This window comes from Scyliorhinus canicula, chromosome 20 (assembly GCF_902713615.1).
Source record: "Scyliorhinus canicula chromosome 20, sScyCan1.1, whole genome shotgun sequence".
Taxonomy (NCBI): Eukaryota; Metazoa; Chordata; class Chondrichthyes; order Carcharhiniformes; family Scyliorhinidae; genus Scyliorhinus; species Scyliorhinus canicula.
Window position 1 is genome coordinate 1597324 of NC_052165.1, and position 17192 is coordinate 1614515.

Genomic DNA, 17192 nt, shown 5'->3' on the forward strand with positions numbered 1-17192 from the left:
CCTTCTTGACCACTCTATCGACCTGCGTTGCCACCTTCAGGGTGCAATGGACCCGAATTCCCAGATCTCTCTGTACATCAATTTTCCCCAGGACTCTTCCATTGACCATGTAGTCTGCTCTTGAGTTAGATCTTCCAAAATGCCTCAGCTCGCATTTGCCTGGATTGAACTCCATCTGCCATTTCTCTGCCCAACTCTCCAATCAGTCCGCCTCGCTATCTGCAACTCCACCAATCTTAGTATAATCTGCAAACATGCTCATCAGACCACTTATACCTTCGTCCAGATCATTTATGTATCCGGGCCAGTTTTGCCCGGAGAATCGCTAGGGGGGGAGGGGGCCTCTGTCAATGCCACCCCCCCCCCCTTCCCAGCTGCGCCGCATAATCCGCAGAGCAGCGCCGGGCTATGATTCCCGCATAAAGATCCATTCTCTGCCCCCGCGCGAAACGCGATTTATGCGTGGGGCTGCGGAGAATCCTGCCCCTGATTCGGGGGGGGTTGCCACCGAGAGCCACCCTACTTGCTGCCCCTACTCCCCTCTCCTCATGACCCTCATCTGACATCAGTCACCTCTGGCCTGGGTCCTGACCCTTGAGTGGGTCTCGTTAGAAGATCGCCTCCCTTTGGCATTACCATTCAAAAGTACTGCAGCCTTTGATTGGCCCGTACCTCTTGGTAGACAGGACTGATCCCAAGGAAAATCCCGGTTCTGACCTGTCGACTGCATGATTTCCACATACTCCTGGTTGGACACGATTCAGCAGTCTCAAAACTAAGTCTGATGCTGCGAGCATTTAGCCTCTGCCGCTCTGAGAATCCCCCCGGGGAGTTTCTCCCAGCTGCTGCTACACTTTCAGTCATTTCCTGTTGGTGCCCTGATCTCGCCAACAGGAACGGCAGCCTCGATCTCTCCCCCCCCCCTCCCCCACCCCCCCTATACCCCAATCTTGTCCAGATCCCTGGGAACCCCCCTCACCTCCCCTCCAATTGGCAATGACCCCCCCCCCCCCCCCCCGGGCCTGACACTTGGCAGTGCCAACCTGGCACCCAGGCAGTACCACCAGTGCACCTGTCTGGTATTCACGCACAACAGGAGACAAATATTTGGGTCTAAATACGAGGGCTATCCTTGCATAAAGCAACCAATACTAGTCTGTTGTGACAGAAATTGTTCAACCTAACAATTGTTATTCTTCACAGGTGTTGGAGGCAAATGGTACGACAGAATCTGTTCAGATGAACTTCCATTTATCTGTTCCTACAAACTCAACTGAAGTTAAGAAAACCCTCAACAATGCTTCAAGAATTCTTTTGATTTGCTTCATAGTGCTGGGTTGACAGTTTAAAGTCATTCCAATGGCTTAAGCCAGCAGCAAATAATGAGCACAATTGCAAAGTAATCTCTTTTGTTTTAGTTTATTTACTGAGACAGGCTTGCAATCAACTCGTTCCTTAAATATTGAATTAGTAGTGATATGCTTGACGCAATTTGGGAATTTCTTTGGAAATGCCCCACATAAAGGATTTAGAAAAACACTGTTTCTAACATGTTGTGTCGTAAAGCAAAGTGTTTTCACGTAAATTTAAAGGGACAATATATGATTAAAATACTAATGAGCTACCTTCAATATTGTTTTCCCGTAGACTTTAAATAACAGTTCAATAGCCTGTCCAGAAATCAATACCCACTGGCAGCAAATAGAAGATGGAAAATTGAATCAGGGAGAGAGAGAGACAGTCAAGTGGGACATTTCAGACAAAATGCTCCGCAGATTGAGAATTGGATACATACTTATCATGGATATAAAGGGAAGAAAATGCAGGACTATTGAAAAAAGGGAAGGTAGAGGGACCGACTGGATAACTCTTTCAAAGAAGCAGCACCGACATCTGTCTGATGGTCTGTGCTGTGTGATTCTTCGATTGAGGAATCTGGTCCAGGAAAGGCTGCAAGAAGGTTTAAGTGCAGTGGAGCCTTTAGAAGTATCTTTGTCAAAGTCAAACAGGGTGATGTGAGGAAGCTTAACTATGTTCATTATTTTGTATTACAACACAAAGATGAATTGTATAGATGAAATAAATGGATCTGATCATAACTGTTGCTCTGTATGTTCATTCATGTGAAATAAAACTTAACAATTCATTTGGGGTTGTGTCTTAAAAAAGCTTGCTGGTTCTGTCTCTGGGATTGAATGAGTACATGTACAAACATCAGCAAAAACCATGTTAAGCTCAGAGCTTGAAACTTTTATTGTCTCACTCCTGAATCACGAAATTACAAAGTAAGTGATACATTGAGCAGTATGGCTCCATTCTCACTAAGTGAACATCAGAGGAGAATCAAGACGTAAACATTGAAAGTTGACACAAACCTTCATGCAATAGTAGCAAATATTCAGAAAAAATAACTTTGAGAATGCCTCGCTTCACTTTTATTTACTAAATTAGATTTTATTCATGTTCAACTCTAAGGTATTTTATACATTAAAATTGCATTAAAAGGAAAAGTTCCAATTGTTTCTGATATTCAAACGAGTCTGCTGCTGTTAATTCATGAGTATTTTACAACTTCTGTAATTCCAAAAATATATTTTAACAAACATTCAGCACCAAATCAGATTTCTTAAAGCACGATCAATAGGAGTGGAGATGAGTGCATTGTATACATTACACAGTAGCGTGTACACACTTCAATATCTTAATGGCAGTAGAATCAAAATGAGGTGAAAACAGTATTGAGATTTGCAGTGATGTGTAAAATGATATAATAGCCCCCTTTAGTGGCACTCTGTCTTTATATGATGAACGAGGAATACTCTCACTCATGTTACAATCAGCAGAAAATAGACAGTCAAAGATTTCTGTCTATATAGAAAAGATTATCATTCCAAGATTTGTGAATGAGTAAATAGAATCAAAGACCGTATATAAGCGATACTCACTCGGGTCACTAAAATATCAAAGAACAAAGAAAAGTACAGCACAGGAACAGGCCCTTCGGCCCTCCAAGCCCGTGCCGACCATGCTGCCCGTCTAAACTAAAATCTTCTACATTTCCTGGGTCCGTATCCCTCTATTCCCATCCTATTCATGTATTTGTCAAGATGTCCCTTAAATGTCACTATCGTCCCTGCTTACACCACCTCCTCCGGCAGCGAGTTCCAGGCACCCACTACCCTCTGTGTAAAAAACTTGCCCCGTACATCTACTCTAAACCTTGCCCCTCGCAACTTAAACCTATGCCCCCTAGTAATTGACCCCTCTACCCTGGGGAAAAGCCTCTAATCCGAGTGGAATTTTCAAACAGCAAGTGAAATATTTTCATGATTAAACTCATGGCGGGAATTCTCTGAATGTTAGTGCCGGCGGGAACTCTCTGTCTGTGAGTGCCGGCGGGAATCTCCGGTCTGGCTGCAGTGAATGGAGTTTTAGCCGAGCACTAAACCATTCTCAGATCGGAGAATTCCGTCCATAGCGGGGAGGAAATTCCTGTGTTTATTAAAGACCTGGAAAAGGCGGCGACTTCCTCTTCCCAAAATATCACAATCATCAAAGATATATGGTTCAAATGAATGTCTCATTTGTGAAACTTTGCTCCGTAAAGTGCATTCTACCTGATTAGATAAACGAGTGTCTCTTTAACTCAGCAAAAGCCACTTTATTAGATGAGAGGGTCTAGTGACCTGGATAAACCTGCTCTACTGGAGCATTGAGAATCATCACATTATGCAAAGTGGGTAAATTCTGTTAAACAGTCAACATATTTATAACACAGACATTTACAGAATGATCATGTGAGCAATCAGGAGACAATAGTGGAGGAATGAAAAAGTTCTCCAAAGATCCAGTTATGTTCACTTTATTCTGTTGATTGAGCAAAGTCAGACCAAAACATAACGGACTTGTTAAACAAAGATCATTAAAACCTCAAAACTATAACTTCTGGGCTCAGCCATTCAGCAGAGGCCTAATTTTGTTGGCATTTTGTGGGAAAATAAGGGCTCTCCAAGTTTGTAATGGAAAATCAATTGAGGCCTTTTCGACAGCACTTGTGAGTACATAGAACATAAAACATGCAGTACAGAAGGCGGCCATTCGGCCCATTGAGTCTGCACCAACCCACTTAAGCCCTCACTTCCACCCTATCCCCATAACCCAATAACCCCTCCTAACCTTTTTGGTCACTGAGGGCAATTTATCATGGCCAACCCACCTAACCTGCACATCTTTGGACTGTGGGAGGAAACCGGAGCACCCGGAGGGAACCCACGCAGACATGGGGAGAATGTGCAGACTCCGCACAGATAGTGAGCCAGCCGGGAATCGAACCTGGGACCCTGACGCTGTGAAGCCACAGTGCTATCCACTTGTGTTACCGTGCTGCCCATATACTGAAGTAAATACCGAACAATTCCCACCATAAGCTGAACAAAGTTCAATGGAGTTGGAGTTAGTTCAATTGGTATGGTCACCAATGGAGCATGAGGTTTGATAAATCTGTCACCTAGGTAGAATGTTCTCTCGGAGGGTCGGTGCAGACTCGATGGAACGAATGGCCTACTTCTGCACTGTTGTGATTCTATGGATTCGGTGGAAAGTAACTTAACCACGTCACTTACACGGATCCAAAACCAGTTGGATTTTGGGCATTTACAATCTATGATTTAGGACCACACTCCCTGTAATCCAGCACAAGCTCGCACCCAAACTTAATTACTCGTATCTATCTTTAAAAAATTGCTTTAATCATTTCTCACCATTAGATATTGTTCGCAGGCAAAGTCTTTTGGAAGAAAATTGATTTCTACATGGAATTACTACTATATTCTATCACATATTCTGGGTAGATCTGAAATTTCTCAAATATAACAAACACAGATGGATTATCGGTACAGTCAACACAGCTGTCATAAAGTCGGAGTCTTCTGTCACCTTTGGATGGAGGCTGATCATAGCTTGAGAGTCCTTTGGTGAACTGTCCCACCAAAACCCGTGCCAGAAACATGATGTTGAAATTTGTCGCAGAATCTGAATGCAAGTCAAAGTTGGCGCAGGATGCTTCCTTGGCAAAGTACCTTCCTGCGGAAAAGGAGAAATGAATTGCAGTTATATTCTACAAACAGAAAAGGTACCCCTCTTCTCAAAGCCTCTCCATGTAAGATAGGTTATGAAGGAAAAAACTGAATCAACAAGCTCCCCCCTCTGCCTCTGGGCAATTGCAATGTACCCGGCCATAGATCATGATCCCAACTTTTAATTTCCTGGAGGGAAATTTGGCACAAAAATAATGATGTGGAGATGCCGGCGTTGGACTGGGGTGAGCACAGTAAGAACGTAGAACATAGAATATTACAGCGCAGTACAGGCCCTTCGTCCCTCGATGTTGCGCCGACCTGTGAAACCACTCCAAAGCCCATCTACACTATTCCCTTATCGTCCATATGCCTATGTCTTCCAACACCAGGTTAAAGCCCAACAGGTTTGTTTCAAACACTAGCTTTCGGAGCACTGCTCCTTCCTCAGGTGAATGAAGAGGTATGTTCCAGAAACATATATACAGACAAATTCAAAGATGCCAGACAATGCTTAGAATGCGAGCATTTGCAGGTGATTAAGTCTTTACAGATCCAGATATAGGGGTAACCCCAGGTTAAAGAGGTGTGAATTGTCTCAAGCCAGGACAGTTAGTAGGATTTCGCAAGTCCAGGCCAGATGGCGGGGTTACCCCATCTCTGGATCTGTAAAGGCTTAATTACCTGCAAATGCTCACATTCCAAGCATTGTCTGGCATCTTTGAATTTGTCTGTATATATGTTTCTGGAACATACCTCTTCATTCACCTGAGGAAGGAGCAGTGCTCCAAAAGCTAGTGTTTGAAACAAACCTGTTGGACTTTAACCTGGTGCTCACCTCCATTATCTGCCAATGGTTCTGACTATGTCAAAGGTCTTGGCCATGCAAGTTGGCCAATGTGTTGTTGTGGTCCATGTTCCACTCTTGGCAATTCTCTTGGATCAATCTAATTGCAAACCCAGCGTTGTCTTTTTCTGGAGGTGCACTGACTCTCTAGCAGCAGATCCCGGTTGGAACTTTGCACTGACCAGCCCAGAGTGATTCTGGTGAAGGCTTTCCCAGCGATGAAACAAAGTCAGATCCCTCTATGATTTCTGTAAGATTGGTGACTTATTTCCTGCTACTACAGGTTATGATCCCCGTGTGGAACTATCAACCAGAATAGCCAAGTTTACGAAATGACCCTCAACTGAAGATTTCACATGTTTTAACTTTTACTTTAACACGAATCAGAACCACCAAAAATTAAACATGAATTAACAGGCAAATGATACAAGAAATATACACCTTGCATCACTATAAGCATTTGCATTATCCTTGCAGACGTGAGGTAACTACACGGTTCCACAATATACTGTTCTTCATTCATGGAGGGTAAGTCAGGAGTCTTATCCAACAACAACTTTCATCTTCCAGCACCACAGGGACTAATTTCATCAGGAGGACATTCCTATAAACCCTGCCTGCCTCGAGTCACAACAGTCCTGACGAAACTTTCAAAAGTTTGCCTTTCAATTGACCAGTCACTTCTGGGAAACCACCCAACAGTGTCTCCCAGCTGCTCACACAACTTTCCAGATTTTAGGCCTTTCCAGTCAGATCACAGAGGGTGTCCAAGAGCTCCTGTCTCCTTGCAGAAAAACTGACTGCTTCCTGAGAGTGATTTGCTTCTTGTCCGTACATGAATTCTTGGTGTCCTCTTCCTGTGTCTCTGTCTGATTTCTCTGTGCCTGCATCTGCGCACTGATTGCCTTCACCCTCCAGCTCCTCTGCTTGTAGCTCTCCTTTGCATTTGCAACTCTCCTATGTGTCCGCCAGCCACTGACTTCTTTCTTAACTCCCTTCCTCATAGCACTGCTTTCAGGCTGAAGGTTTATAGAATTTCATAGAATTTACAGTGCAGAAGGGGGCCATTTGGCCCATCGAGTCTGCACCGGCTCTTGGAAAGAGCACCCTACCCAAGGTCAACACCTCCACCCTATCCCCTTAACCCAGTAACCCCACCCAACACTAAGAGCAATTTTGGACACTAAGGGCAATTTATCATGGCCAATCCGCCTAACCTGCACATCTTTGGACTGTGGGAGGAAACCGGAGCTCCCGGAGGAAACCCACGCACACACGGGGAGGAAGTGCAGACTCCGCACAGACAGTGACCCAAGCCGGGAACCGAACCTGGGACCCTGGAGCTGTGAAGCGATTGTGCTATCCAAAATGCTACCATGTTGCCCTTTGCTGGATCACATGGGCCAGTATTTTATCCATGAAAATTACAATGATTTCTTTACAACTGATGCAAATTCCTAAAAGTTCTCTACAAATATTCTAAAAAATAAATTACTAATTCCACAGATACTTGACTTAAATTACAAATGTTCCTAATCATTCTGCTTCAAAGGTCAAAGGTCATCACATGGTGTACAATGGAGGCACGGTATTCTTGAGGAATGGCTCCTTATTTCCACATGGACTGAAAGAGTTGTTTCAGAAAAATTAACAATAAAAATTTAATAAAGCAGCACCTGAAAAATGAAAATCGTTTATTGTCACGAGTAGGCTTCAATGAAGTTACTGTGAAAAGCCGCTAGTCGCCACATTCCGGCGCCTGTTCGGGGAGGCTGTTACGGGAATCGAACCGTGCTGCTGGCCTGCTTGGTCTGCTTTCAAAGCCAGCCATTTAGCCCAGTGAGCTAAACCAGCCCCTAACCTACCTTTTCCATATAAAGTTCCATCCTGTGTGAAGCTTCCCCAGTCAAAGTTCTGGCAGCAAATGGCATCAACAATCGAGTGGTCAGTGATTCCATGAAAAAGTAACTGTTCATTCACATCATGATTGTCATTCTTTACCCTCAGCTGTTCTTTCCACCTGAATACCAGCACACACAAAGCAGAAAAACACAAAGGTACTGTGTGAGTTGCAAGAAAATGCTTTTCTCTCAATGCCTGATGCTCATGGACCACCCAATTGAATTTCTATATTGGAAATTACTTACTGGTGTTCATTTCCCCCCGATAGATTCATTGATCCATTTTACCAAGGCAGTTTCCCAAACTGTGCATAATTCAGCTGAAATGTTTGATCTCTAAAATGAATGACACTGGCTATCTGATACTGAGCACAATCTGATATGATCAGAGAGCCCAAAATATCTAATATCAGCTATAAGCTACAATGTTTTAGAAGTGATATTTTAAATGGAATGAGGGAACAGTTAATAAATAAAGTCAGGGGGAGAGGGGGGAACGGCAGTTTAGCAATGTTTGCAGAATCTGCAGAATAAAGTCAGGGGGAGAGGGGGGAACGGCAGTTTAGCAATGTTTGCAGAATCTGCAGAATAAAGTCAGGGGGAGAGGGGGGAACGGCAGTTTAGCAATGTTTGCAGATTCCAGGTGGCCACCTTTACTGGGAGAATCTTTAGTATTCGGGATAATTTCAATCTTAAAGCTAATAAACTCGGAACAGGCAAACATGACAGCAGCACGGTGGCACAGTGGTTAGCACTATTGCTTCACAGCACCAGGGCCCCGGGTTTGATTCCTGGCTTGGGTCACTGGCTGTGCGCTTGCCCTGTGTCTGCGTGGGTTTCCTCCGGGTGCTTCAGTTTCCTCCCACAAATCCTGAAAGACGTGCTGTTAGGTGAACTAGACATTCTGAATTCTCGCTCTGTGTACCCGAACAGGCGCCGAAATGTGGCGACTAGGGGATTATCACAGTAACTTCATTGCAGTGTTAATGTAAGCCTACTTGTGACAATAATAAAGATTATTGTTATCATCATAAATAAATTTCAAGCCAACTGAAAGTGGGACATAAAGGAGCCAGCTATAGCTTTGACAAAGGGTCATCTGGACTCGAAACATTCACTCTTTCCTCTCCCTACAGATGCTGCCAGACCCACTGAGATTTTCCAGCATTTTCTCTTTAGTCTCTTCTGCACCCTACTCCTCTAGCATGATTTAAACTTTCTTAAACCTCATAATCTCCCTTTCTTGGCTGTTGTCTACTTTGTTACATTTATAGAACATAGAACAGTACAGCACAGAACAGGCCCTTCGGCCCTCGATGTTGTGCCGAGCAATGATCACCCTACTCAAACCCACGTATCCACCCTATACCCGTAACCCAACAATTCCCCCCCCCAACCTTACTTTTTAGGATACTACGGGCAATTTATCATCGCCAATCCACCTAATCCACACATCTTTGGACTGTGGGAGGAAACCGGAGCACCCGGAGGAAACCCACGCACACACGGGGAGAACGTGCAGACTCCGTCACAGACAGTGACCCAGCCGGGAATCGAACCTGGAACCCTGGAGCTGTGAAGCATTTATGCTAACCACCATGCTACCGTGCTGCCTAATGTAAGAATATTGCATGCAGATAGATATTACTATTACTAATTGGCACACCCAATAGTGTTATACAAACCACTGAAATATTTCCCAAAGTCCGCGGTTCTGGATTCTGTCAATTTTATGGACTTTGCTGGATGACATGCTGTTGTGGAAGAGGGCCTGGATATCCTGATATTCTTTGGAGAGCGGAGAGAGATGAATGCGCTGCAAAAACAATCCAGAACATAAACATACATTGATAAAATTAAAGTAAAGATCAATTATAGAGTGTTTATTTTGTGATTGAACATTCTCAGAGGAACATCGATCTAGGAAATGACAGGCTTGCAGCCTTTTATTTAACCTTCAGACTGTGGTTCATTCCATTGAGTCATAGTCACAGAGTCATATAGTGCAGAAAAGGCCCTTCGGCCCATCGAGTCTGCACTGACAGTGACTACCCCTAATCTTGCGCTAATCCCACGTACCAGCGCCTGCCCCATATCCTTGAATGTGAGGGTGTTTCAGATGCTCATCCAAGTGCTTTTTAAAGGGTGTGAGGTTTCCAGCCTCCACTACCTTCCCAGGCCGTGCATTCCGGATTCTCACCACCCTCTGAGTAAATTTCCTTTCTCAAATCCCCTCGGAATCTCCTGCACCCCACCCTAAAACTATGCCCCTTGTGAGTGACCCCTCAACCAAGGGGAACAGCTGCTTCCTATTTATCCTGTCCAAACCCCTCATAACCTTATTCACCTGAATCATACCCCCCCCCCCCCCCCCCCCCCAGCTTTCTCTGCTCTAATCCAAGCCTATCCACTCTCTCCTTTTATCTCAGATGCTCCATCCCAGGCAACATCCTGGTGAATCTCCTCTGAATCTTCCAGGCAGGCACTACACAACATCAGCTAATGTATTATCTCCATACGGATCCAACAGGTGACAGACATATCAGTCAATGTGGCCAGCACTTTGATTTCTTTCCACAAAGAAAAGGAAGACAGTTCTGCTCAATGTCCAGTATGTTTACCAAAGCACAGGGGGCCAGGGGGATCACTGATGTCTACAGATCTTGGGTGTCAGTAAAGGAGCAGTTTGCATTTCGATACTTTAATGTATAAAACACAGAGAAAGGGCATTGAGATGTTAAAGTGCAGCTGCCTTCAGTCAAGGAGGGAGTGCGATATCTGACTTGTGCACATTAGACCTGCTAGGACGAAGGTCTAAACTTATTGCCATTTTTTGAGAGGCAGAATACATTTGGAGAGGTATGGTATGCTTTTGGGTATGGTCTCAGGGCACCTTTGGGAGAGGCATGGTGCCCTTTAGGGTTGTTAAAAATAACATGAATGTGTGTGAAAAGTGGAGAAACTCAGTGGAACTTTCAAGTTGATTGGAACTGTTGAAAAAAATGAAATGAAAATCGCTTATTGTCACAAGTAGGCTTCAATGAAGTTACTGTGAAAAGCCCCTAGTCGCCACATTCCAGTGCCTGTCCGGGGAGGCTGGTACGGGAATTGAACCGTGCTGCTGGCCTGCCTTGGTCTGCTTTAAAAGCCAGCGGTTTAGCCCAGTGAGCTAAACCAGCCCCTAACTGTTGAGTGAATTTTCAAGGGAACTGTCAATGGAAACTGCTAAAGGAGCTGTCAGAGAGAGAGCTGTCAGAGAGAGCTGTCAGAGAGAGCTGACAGAGAGAGCTGTCAGAGAGAGCTGTCAGAGAGAGCTGCCAGAGAGAGCTGCCAGAGAGAGCTGTCAGAGAGAGCTGCCAGAGAGAGCTGTCAGAGAGAGCTGTCAGAGAGAGCTGCTAAAGGAGCTGTCAGAGAGAGCTGTCAGAGAGAGAGCTGTCAGAGAGAGAGCTGTCAGAGAGAGCTGTCAGAGAGAGCTGTCAGAGAGAGCTGTCAGAGAGAGCTGTTAGAGAGAGCTGTCAGAGAGAGCTGTCAGAGAGAGCTGTCAGAGAGAGCTGTCAGAGAGAGCTGTCAGAGAGCTGTCAGAGAGAGCTGTCAGAGAGAGCTGTCAGAGAGAGCTGTCAGAGAGAGCTGTCAGAGAGATCTGTCAGAGAGATCTGTCAGAGAGAGCTGTCAGAGAGAGCTGCTAAAGGAGCTGTCAGAGAGAGCTGTCAGAGAGAGCTGCTAAAGGAGCTGTCAGAGAGAGCTGTCAGAGAGAGAGCTGTCAGAGAGAGAGCTGTCAGAGAGAGCTGTCAGAGAGCTGTCAGAGAGAGCTGTCAGAGAGAGCTGTCAGAGAGAGCTGTCAGAGAGAGCTGTCAGAGAGAGCTGTCAGAGAGAGCTGTCAGAGAGAGCTGTCAGAGAGCTGTCAGAGAGAGCTGTCAGAGAGAGCTGTCAGAGAGAGCTGTCAGAGAGAGCTGTCAGAGAGAGCTGTCAGAGAGAGCTGTCAGAGAGATCTGTCAGAGAGATCTGTCAGAGAGAGCTGTCAGAGAGAGCTGCTAAAGGAGCTGTCAGAGAGAGCTGTCAGAGAGAGCTGTCAGAGAGAGCTGTCAGAGAGAGCTGTCAGAGAGCTGTCAGAGAGAGCTGTCAGAGAGAGCTGTCAGAGAGAGCTGTCAGAGAGAGCTGTCAGAGAGAGCTGTCAGAGAGAGCTGTCAGAGAGAGCTGTCAGAGAGATCTGTCAGAGAGATCTGTCAGAGAGAGCTGTCAGAGAGAGCTGCTAAAGGAGCTGTCAGAGAGAGCTGTCAGAGAGAGCTGCTAAAGGAGCTGTCAGAGAGAGCTGTCAGAGAGAGCTGCTAAAGGAGCTGTCAGAGAGAGCTGTCAGAGAGAGCTGTCAGAGAGAGCTGTCAGAGAGAGCTGTTAAAGGAGCTGTCAGAGAGAGCTGTCAGAGAGAGCTGTCAGAGAGAGCTGTCAGAGAGAGCTGTCAGAGAGAGCTGTCAGAAAGAGCTGTCAGAGAGAGCTGTCAGAGAGAGCTGTCAGAGAGAGAGCTGTCAGAGAGAGCTGTCAGAGAGAGCTGTCAGAGAGAGCTGTCAGAGAGAGCTGTCAGAGAGAGCTGTCAGAGAGAGCTGTCAGAGAGAGCTGTCAGAGAGAGCTGTCAGAGAGAGCTGTCAGAGAGAGCTGTCAGAGAGAGCTGTCAGAGAGAGCTGTCAGAGAGAGCTGTCAGAGAGAGAGCTGTCAGAGAGAGCTGTCAGAGAGAGCTGTCAGAGAGAGCTGTCAGAGAGAGCTGTCAGAGAGAGCTGTCAGAGAGAGCTGTCAGAGAGAGCTGTCAAAAGGAGTTGTCAGATTATCCAGAAATTTAAATCTCCTCCCCTTTAAAAACTGTTGGCATTGTTGAAAAAAACATGCTTGCAATTTCGCTCTATCTGTTGACATCAGCCAGAGGGTTACCATGACAGGATTGGTGATGCATGACTGAATTCACAACTCATCATTATTGCAGTAGGGTGCTTGTCAGTTCACAGTTTGATTGACAGGTCCAGGTCCTTATGAAGTCTTTTAAGTGGGACTATAAATACAAATGCTTGTTTTTACAAGGGATCAAAGGAAGGTAAATATAGTGATTGGATTTTTACAAATGGGGGTGCTTTATCTTAAATAGGGAATTAATTAATAGACACTTGAGAACTTTTATTTGCCGTGAGGTCTGACCAATGTAGATACTGGATGAGTTGGCAGAGAGTTTGAAAGGGAAAAGGGTGGTGAGTGTTCAGCTGAGTTGGCATGAATTGGAACTAAGTTGCCATTGAGGAGATAAAGGGCCATGGGAGGGTAGAGAGGTAGAGGCTGGCATTGGAGGCATGAGGGGCCATGGGGCGAAGATGGTAGATAGGTACGTATGGAGGGCATGAGGGATTATGGGGGTGGGGAGGGGATGGTGGTTTGGCAAGGAGGATGTGAGGCATCATGGGAGTGGGTGATGGAGTTATAGGTTCAAATGGATGATATGAGGAGCCATGGGGGTGGGTAGGGGTATGAGATGGCAATAGTTGGCATGGGCAGGGCATGGGGAGTGTGTGGAGGGTGAGGGCAAGGTGGCTCTTTTTTGTTTTATTGTTGTATTTTGCACCTGGGTCAAAATACCAGATCACCAAGGCCTGCATCTGGCCCACAATGCCTCTGCACCCAGCAACCCTGTGTGGCATCTGAACTGTTTCTGTGGTTGATGGATGTGATTTCAGTCACAACCTCCCCAATCCCGGATACAAAACCCAAACTTCCAGCAGTCAGGCCCGTAGTGCCGGGAATGCTCCCAAATCTGCATATGTGGCACAAGAGTGTGTAATAAATGCAGGTCTATGACAGATTTATAAGCTTGTAGGAGTGTTGGCATGGACAGGCAGTAAATGGATAATAGGTTGATAGGTAATACCTTATAGCGTGGAATTATCTTCAGACTATCTGGTACATGGCACCATTGGATCGTCTAACTTGACCTGGTTTCTTCAATCATGTAGTCTCCTGTAACTTTGTTATGGCCTGTATCGCCCTGGGCCGTGCCAGTGGCTGGTCAGGTTGGGTCTGTGCAGTTTGTCAGTGGGTCAAGGGGAGACTGGAGGGTCAGTTCTATAGTTTTCCAAGAGTTGGACTAGGATTTATTTATCTAACATTTGTTGGGTCTAAGTCAGAACTGTCTGAAGTCTCTGACTCTAACTTACAAATGGAGACTTTCTTGGACCATGTGCCGGGTCAGCCATAGCTAAGGCTCCCAACACTCAGCTTGTACACCTGGGGCAGGATTCTCCGATCCTCCATTGGGTCGGAGATTTGCTGGGGGTCAGCGTGAATCCCGCCCTGCTGCCCCGACACTGGCTGCCGAATTCTCCAGCGCTGGGGTTTTAGCAGGGGCCAGAATCGGGCCCCGCTGGTCAGGGGCCATTGGCAGTGGTCCCCCTGGCGATTCTCCGCTCTGCGATGGGCCGAGCGGCCGCCCGTTTTTGCCCGGTTTTGCCGGCGTAGATCAAACCAGGTCCGTACCGGCGGGACCTGGCTCTACGGGCGGCCTGCAGAGTTCTCGGGGCGGGGCGCGGGGGATCTGGCCCATGGGGGGGGGGGGGGGGCAAGGTGGCCTGGCCGTGATCGGGGCCCACCGCGGGCGGGCCTGTGCCGTGGAGGCACTCTTTCCCTCCGCGCCGGCTGCTGTCAACCCCCACCATGGCCGGCGCGGAGAAGAACCCCCCTGCGCATGCGTTGGCACTCCCGTGCATGCGCCAACTCTGCCGGCCGGCGGAGGCCCTTCGGTGCCTGTTGGCAAGGTGCCAACCCCACCGGCGTGGCCTAGCCCCTGAAGGTGTGAAGGATTCCGCACCTTCTGGGCGGCTCGATGCCGGAGTGGTTCACCCCACCCCGCCAGGTAGGGGAGAAGCCCGCCCCTGGTCTCCGTTGACCCAGAAACCAGGGCCATATTCTCCGAGCCCGCGCTGGGTCAGAAAATCGCCGGTGACACGGGAAATTCCCGCCACTCCGCTCTGACACCAGGACGCGATTCTCCGGCGACCGGTGCGGTCTGCGCGGTGAAAGAGCCCCAGTGGCGATTCTCCACGGTCGACCGGCCGACCCTCGCCGGTAGTGAAGGGCTGCCTTTCGGCACCGGAGCAGAGCGCAGCACTCTGGCGCCGTGCTGGCCCCGAGGGCCGCTGAATCGCTGGGCCAGGAGGCCCATTGACGCCGGCATGCACCATTCCGGTGTTTACGCCAGCGGCAACACTTGGCCAGGATTTCGGAGAATCCCGGCCCAGAAGTGTGTGTTCAATTTTCTTCTAATTTCTTCTTTGTTGTTATTTAGTTCATCCGTGAGTCTAAAACCTTTCAGAATCATTTTAAGGACATTACCAAACATCCAACATTTTTCCTCGTCGGTCTTTATATAACCATATCCCCTCAATAGTGAATTGTAGACTAAATTCTGGGGCGCGTAATCCCTAATGTTCTGGCTTCTCCGCATTTGGGAAATCCACCACCTTAATCCAGCAGAACACATTCTGGACCAGTGACTCCTTCGCAGGAATTGGTAAAAAATTAATTGTCCTCAAACGCGTTAAATGTGAACCTGCTGTTGCCGAATCTCAGGAACACAGCTGTGTAATGTAACGAACGGAAGCTTTACCTTGTAGCCTATGTTCGGCAAAGCTGATTTGTCCCAATTTTCTGGAATGTTTTTTGGCTTTCCGGAGCTGACTGGTCCTTGACTCAGTTGAATGCTATTGTGAAAGGAAAAGGATATTAAATATTTAAATTCACAGTATTTTATATGACATACAGAGAATTTTTGAAGACATTTGCAACCTTCATGCAACTTGCCATCTGTGGAATGGATGATAGAGGTGAAGAAGGAAATATTTTTTAATTTTTGGCATCAGTTCTAACAAACAATCCCAAGCTCAATACATGACTGGGGAAATGTGGAGTGAATGTTCTGGTGCATCGTCCTATTTCACATCTCAAACTGAGTTCTAAGCTGGTTAAAATGCAGAGTAAACGTCTTCTGCACAATCTCACCCTGAAACCTTTCACTGTGCCAATTTTCCACAACCCCTTGAGCAGAGACCTGGGAGACATTCACTGAGTATGCCTCCAGACATACTGGAATATTGCAGCTGCATTGCCCCGTGACTTTCCGATCAGTAATTTTGTTTAACAGATTTCAGCAGATAAATATTGCCATGGCATGAATTCTAAACTGTGAACAAATCTAGGGAGGAGATTTTAGAGAATCTGACTGCAATTTTTCATTCCTCCTTCGGAGCGCAAAATAGATGGGGATTGGAGGTAAGTCAGTGGAACTCTAAACTAACTCAATCATGCTATCATGTTATTGTCAATGTCTAAGATGGAGTGACTAGAGGACTATTTTCAATGGATAGTGAGTCATTGATTTAAAATTATTAAGAGGGAGAATAGGAGAAAATTCTTCACACAGTTAGGATATCGGACACGAACCCGATTAGTTGCAATTTGAAAAGGTTGGAGGCAATTTTACTGTCCCATAGGGGTAATAACACTGATCCATCGGTATCTTTTATGTTATAACAAACTTTAATTCTAATACAGAATTAATCTCATTAACAATAGTGAAATAGCTCGACAGTTAACAGTCAGAACAGTTCTGAAGTGAAATAATAAACTTTAATTTGCTTCCGAAACCTGCCACTATTCCAAATAAGTAAACCAATATAGTTCAAATACCACTCATGAATAAAGTTGACACCCAAGGCCGGGATTCTCCGCTATCTGGCTGGGCAGGTCGTACCGGCACCGAGGAATGTCGTGAACCACTCCGGCATCGGGGTGCCCGGAAAAGGTGTAGAATACTCCACACCTTCAGGGGCTAGGCCGGCGGGGTTGGCACCATGCCAACCGGTGCGAGTTGGCGAAGCGTGTTCTGGCGTGATCCCAGTGCATGTGCAGGGGGTTATTCTCCGCCCCGGCCATGGTGGACCGTTACACCAGCCAGAGTGGAGGGAAAGAGTGCCCCCATGGCACAGGCCCCCCCCCCGCAGATCGGTGGGCCCCGATCCCACGCCCCCCCCCCTCCCCCCCGAGGACTCCGCAGGTCGCCTGCAGAGCCAGGGCCCGCCGGTAAGGACCTTGTTTGATTTACGCCGATGGGACTGGCCGAAAACAGGCAGCCACTCGGCCCATCACACAGCGGAGAATCGCTGGGACCTGCGCAACGCGATTCCCGCCCCTGCCAGAAAACTGGCGCTGGAGCATCCGGCAGCGGGGCAGGATTCACGCCGCCCCCCAGCAATTCTCCAGCCTGCCGAGGGGTCGGAGAATCCCGCCTCAAGTTTTTTACTGGCTTATCTTTTTGGAGGATGTTTGGAGAGAGAACCTTTCAGG

The 17192-nt window shown here is 46.9% G+C and overlaps 2 protein-coding genes across 5 annotated transcripts in view; one reads left to right on the forward strand and one right to left on the reverse strand.

Moving 5' to 3' along the window:
• Positions 1-2146, forward strand: part of LOC119955312 — a 198889-nt gene extending 196743 nt beyond the window's left edge. For all 3 annotated transcript variants that reach the window (XM_038781401.1, XM_038781399.1, XM_038781400.1), the window contains one exon: positions 1204-2146. In XM_038781401.1, coding sequence (XP_038637329.1) covers positions 1204-1277 — 74 coding nt within the window. In that variant the 3' untranslated portion in view covers positions 1278-2146. The remainder of the gene's footprint in view (positions 1-1203) is intronic.
• Positions 2147-4286: 2140 nt separating this feature from the next.
• The window catches only part of LOC119955194 (protein mono-ADP-ribosyltransferase PARP12-like), a 90757-nt gene continuing 77851 nt past the window's right edge, over positions 4287-17192 (reverse strand). For both annotated transcript variants that reach the window (XM_038781182.1, XM_038781181.1), the window contains exons 9-12: positions 15457-15550; positions 9509-9639; positions 7788-7942; positions 4287-5082 (exon numbers count right to left, since the gene is read on the reverse strand). In XM_038781182.1, the coding sequence (XP_038637110.1) occupies positions 4808-5082; positions 7788-7942; positions 9509-9639; positions 15457-15550 (655 nt within the window). In that variant the 3' untranslated portion in view covers positions 4287-4807. The remainder of the gene's footprint in view (positions 5083-7787; positions 7943-9508; positions 9640-15456; positions 15551-17192) is intronic.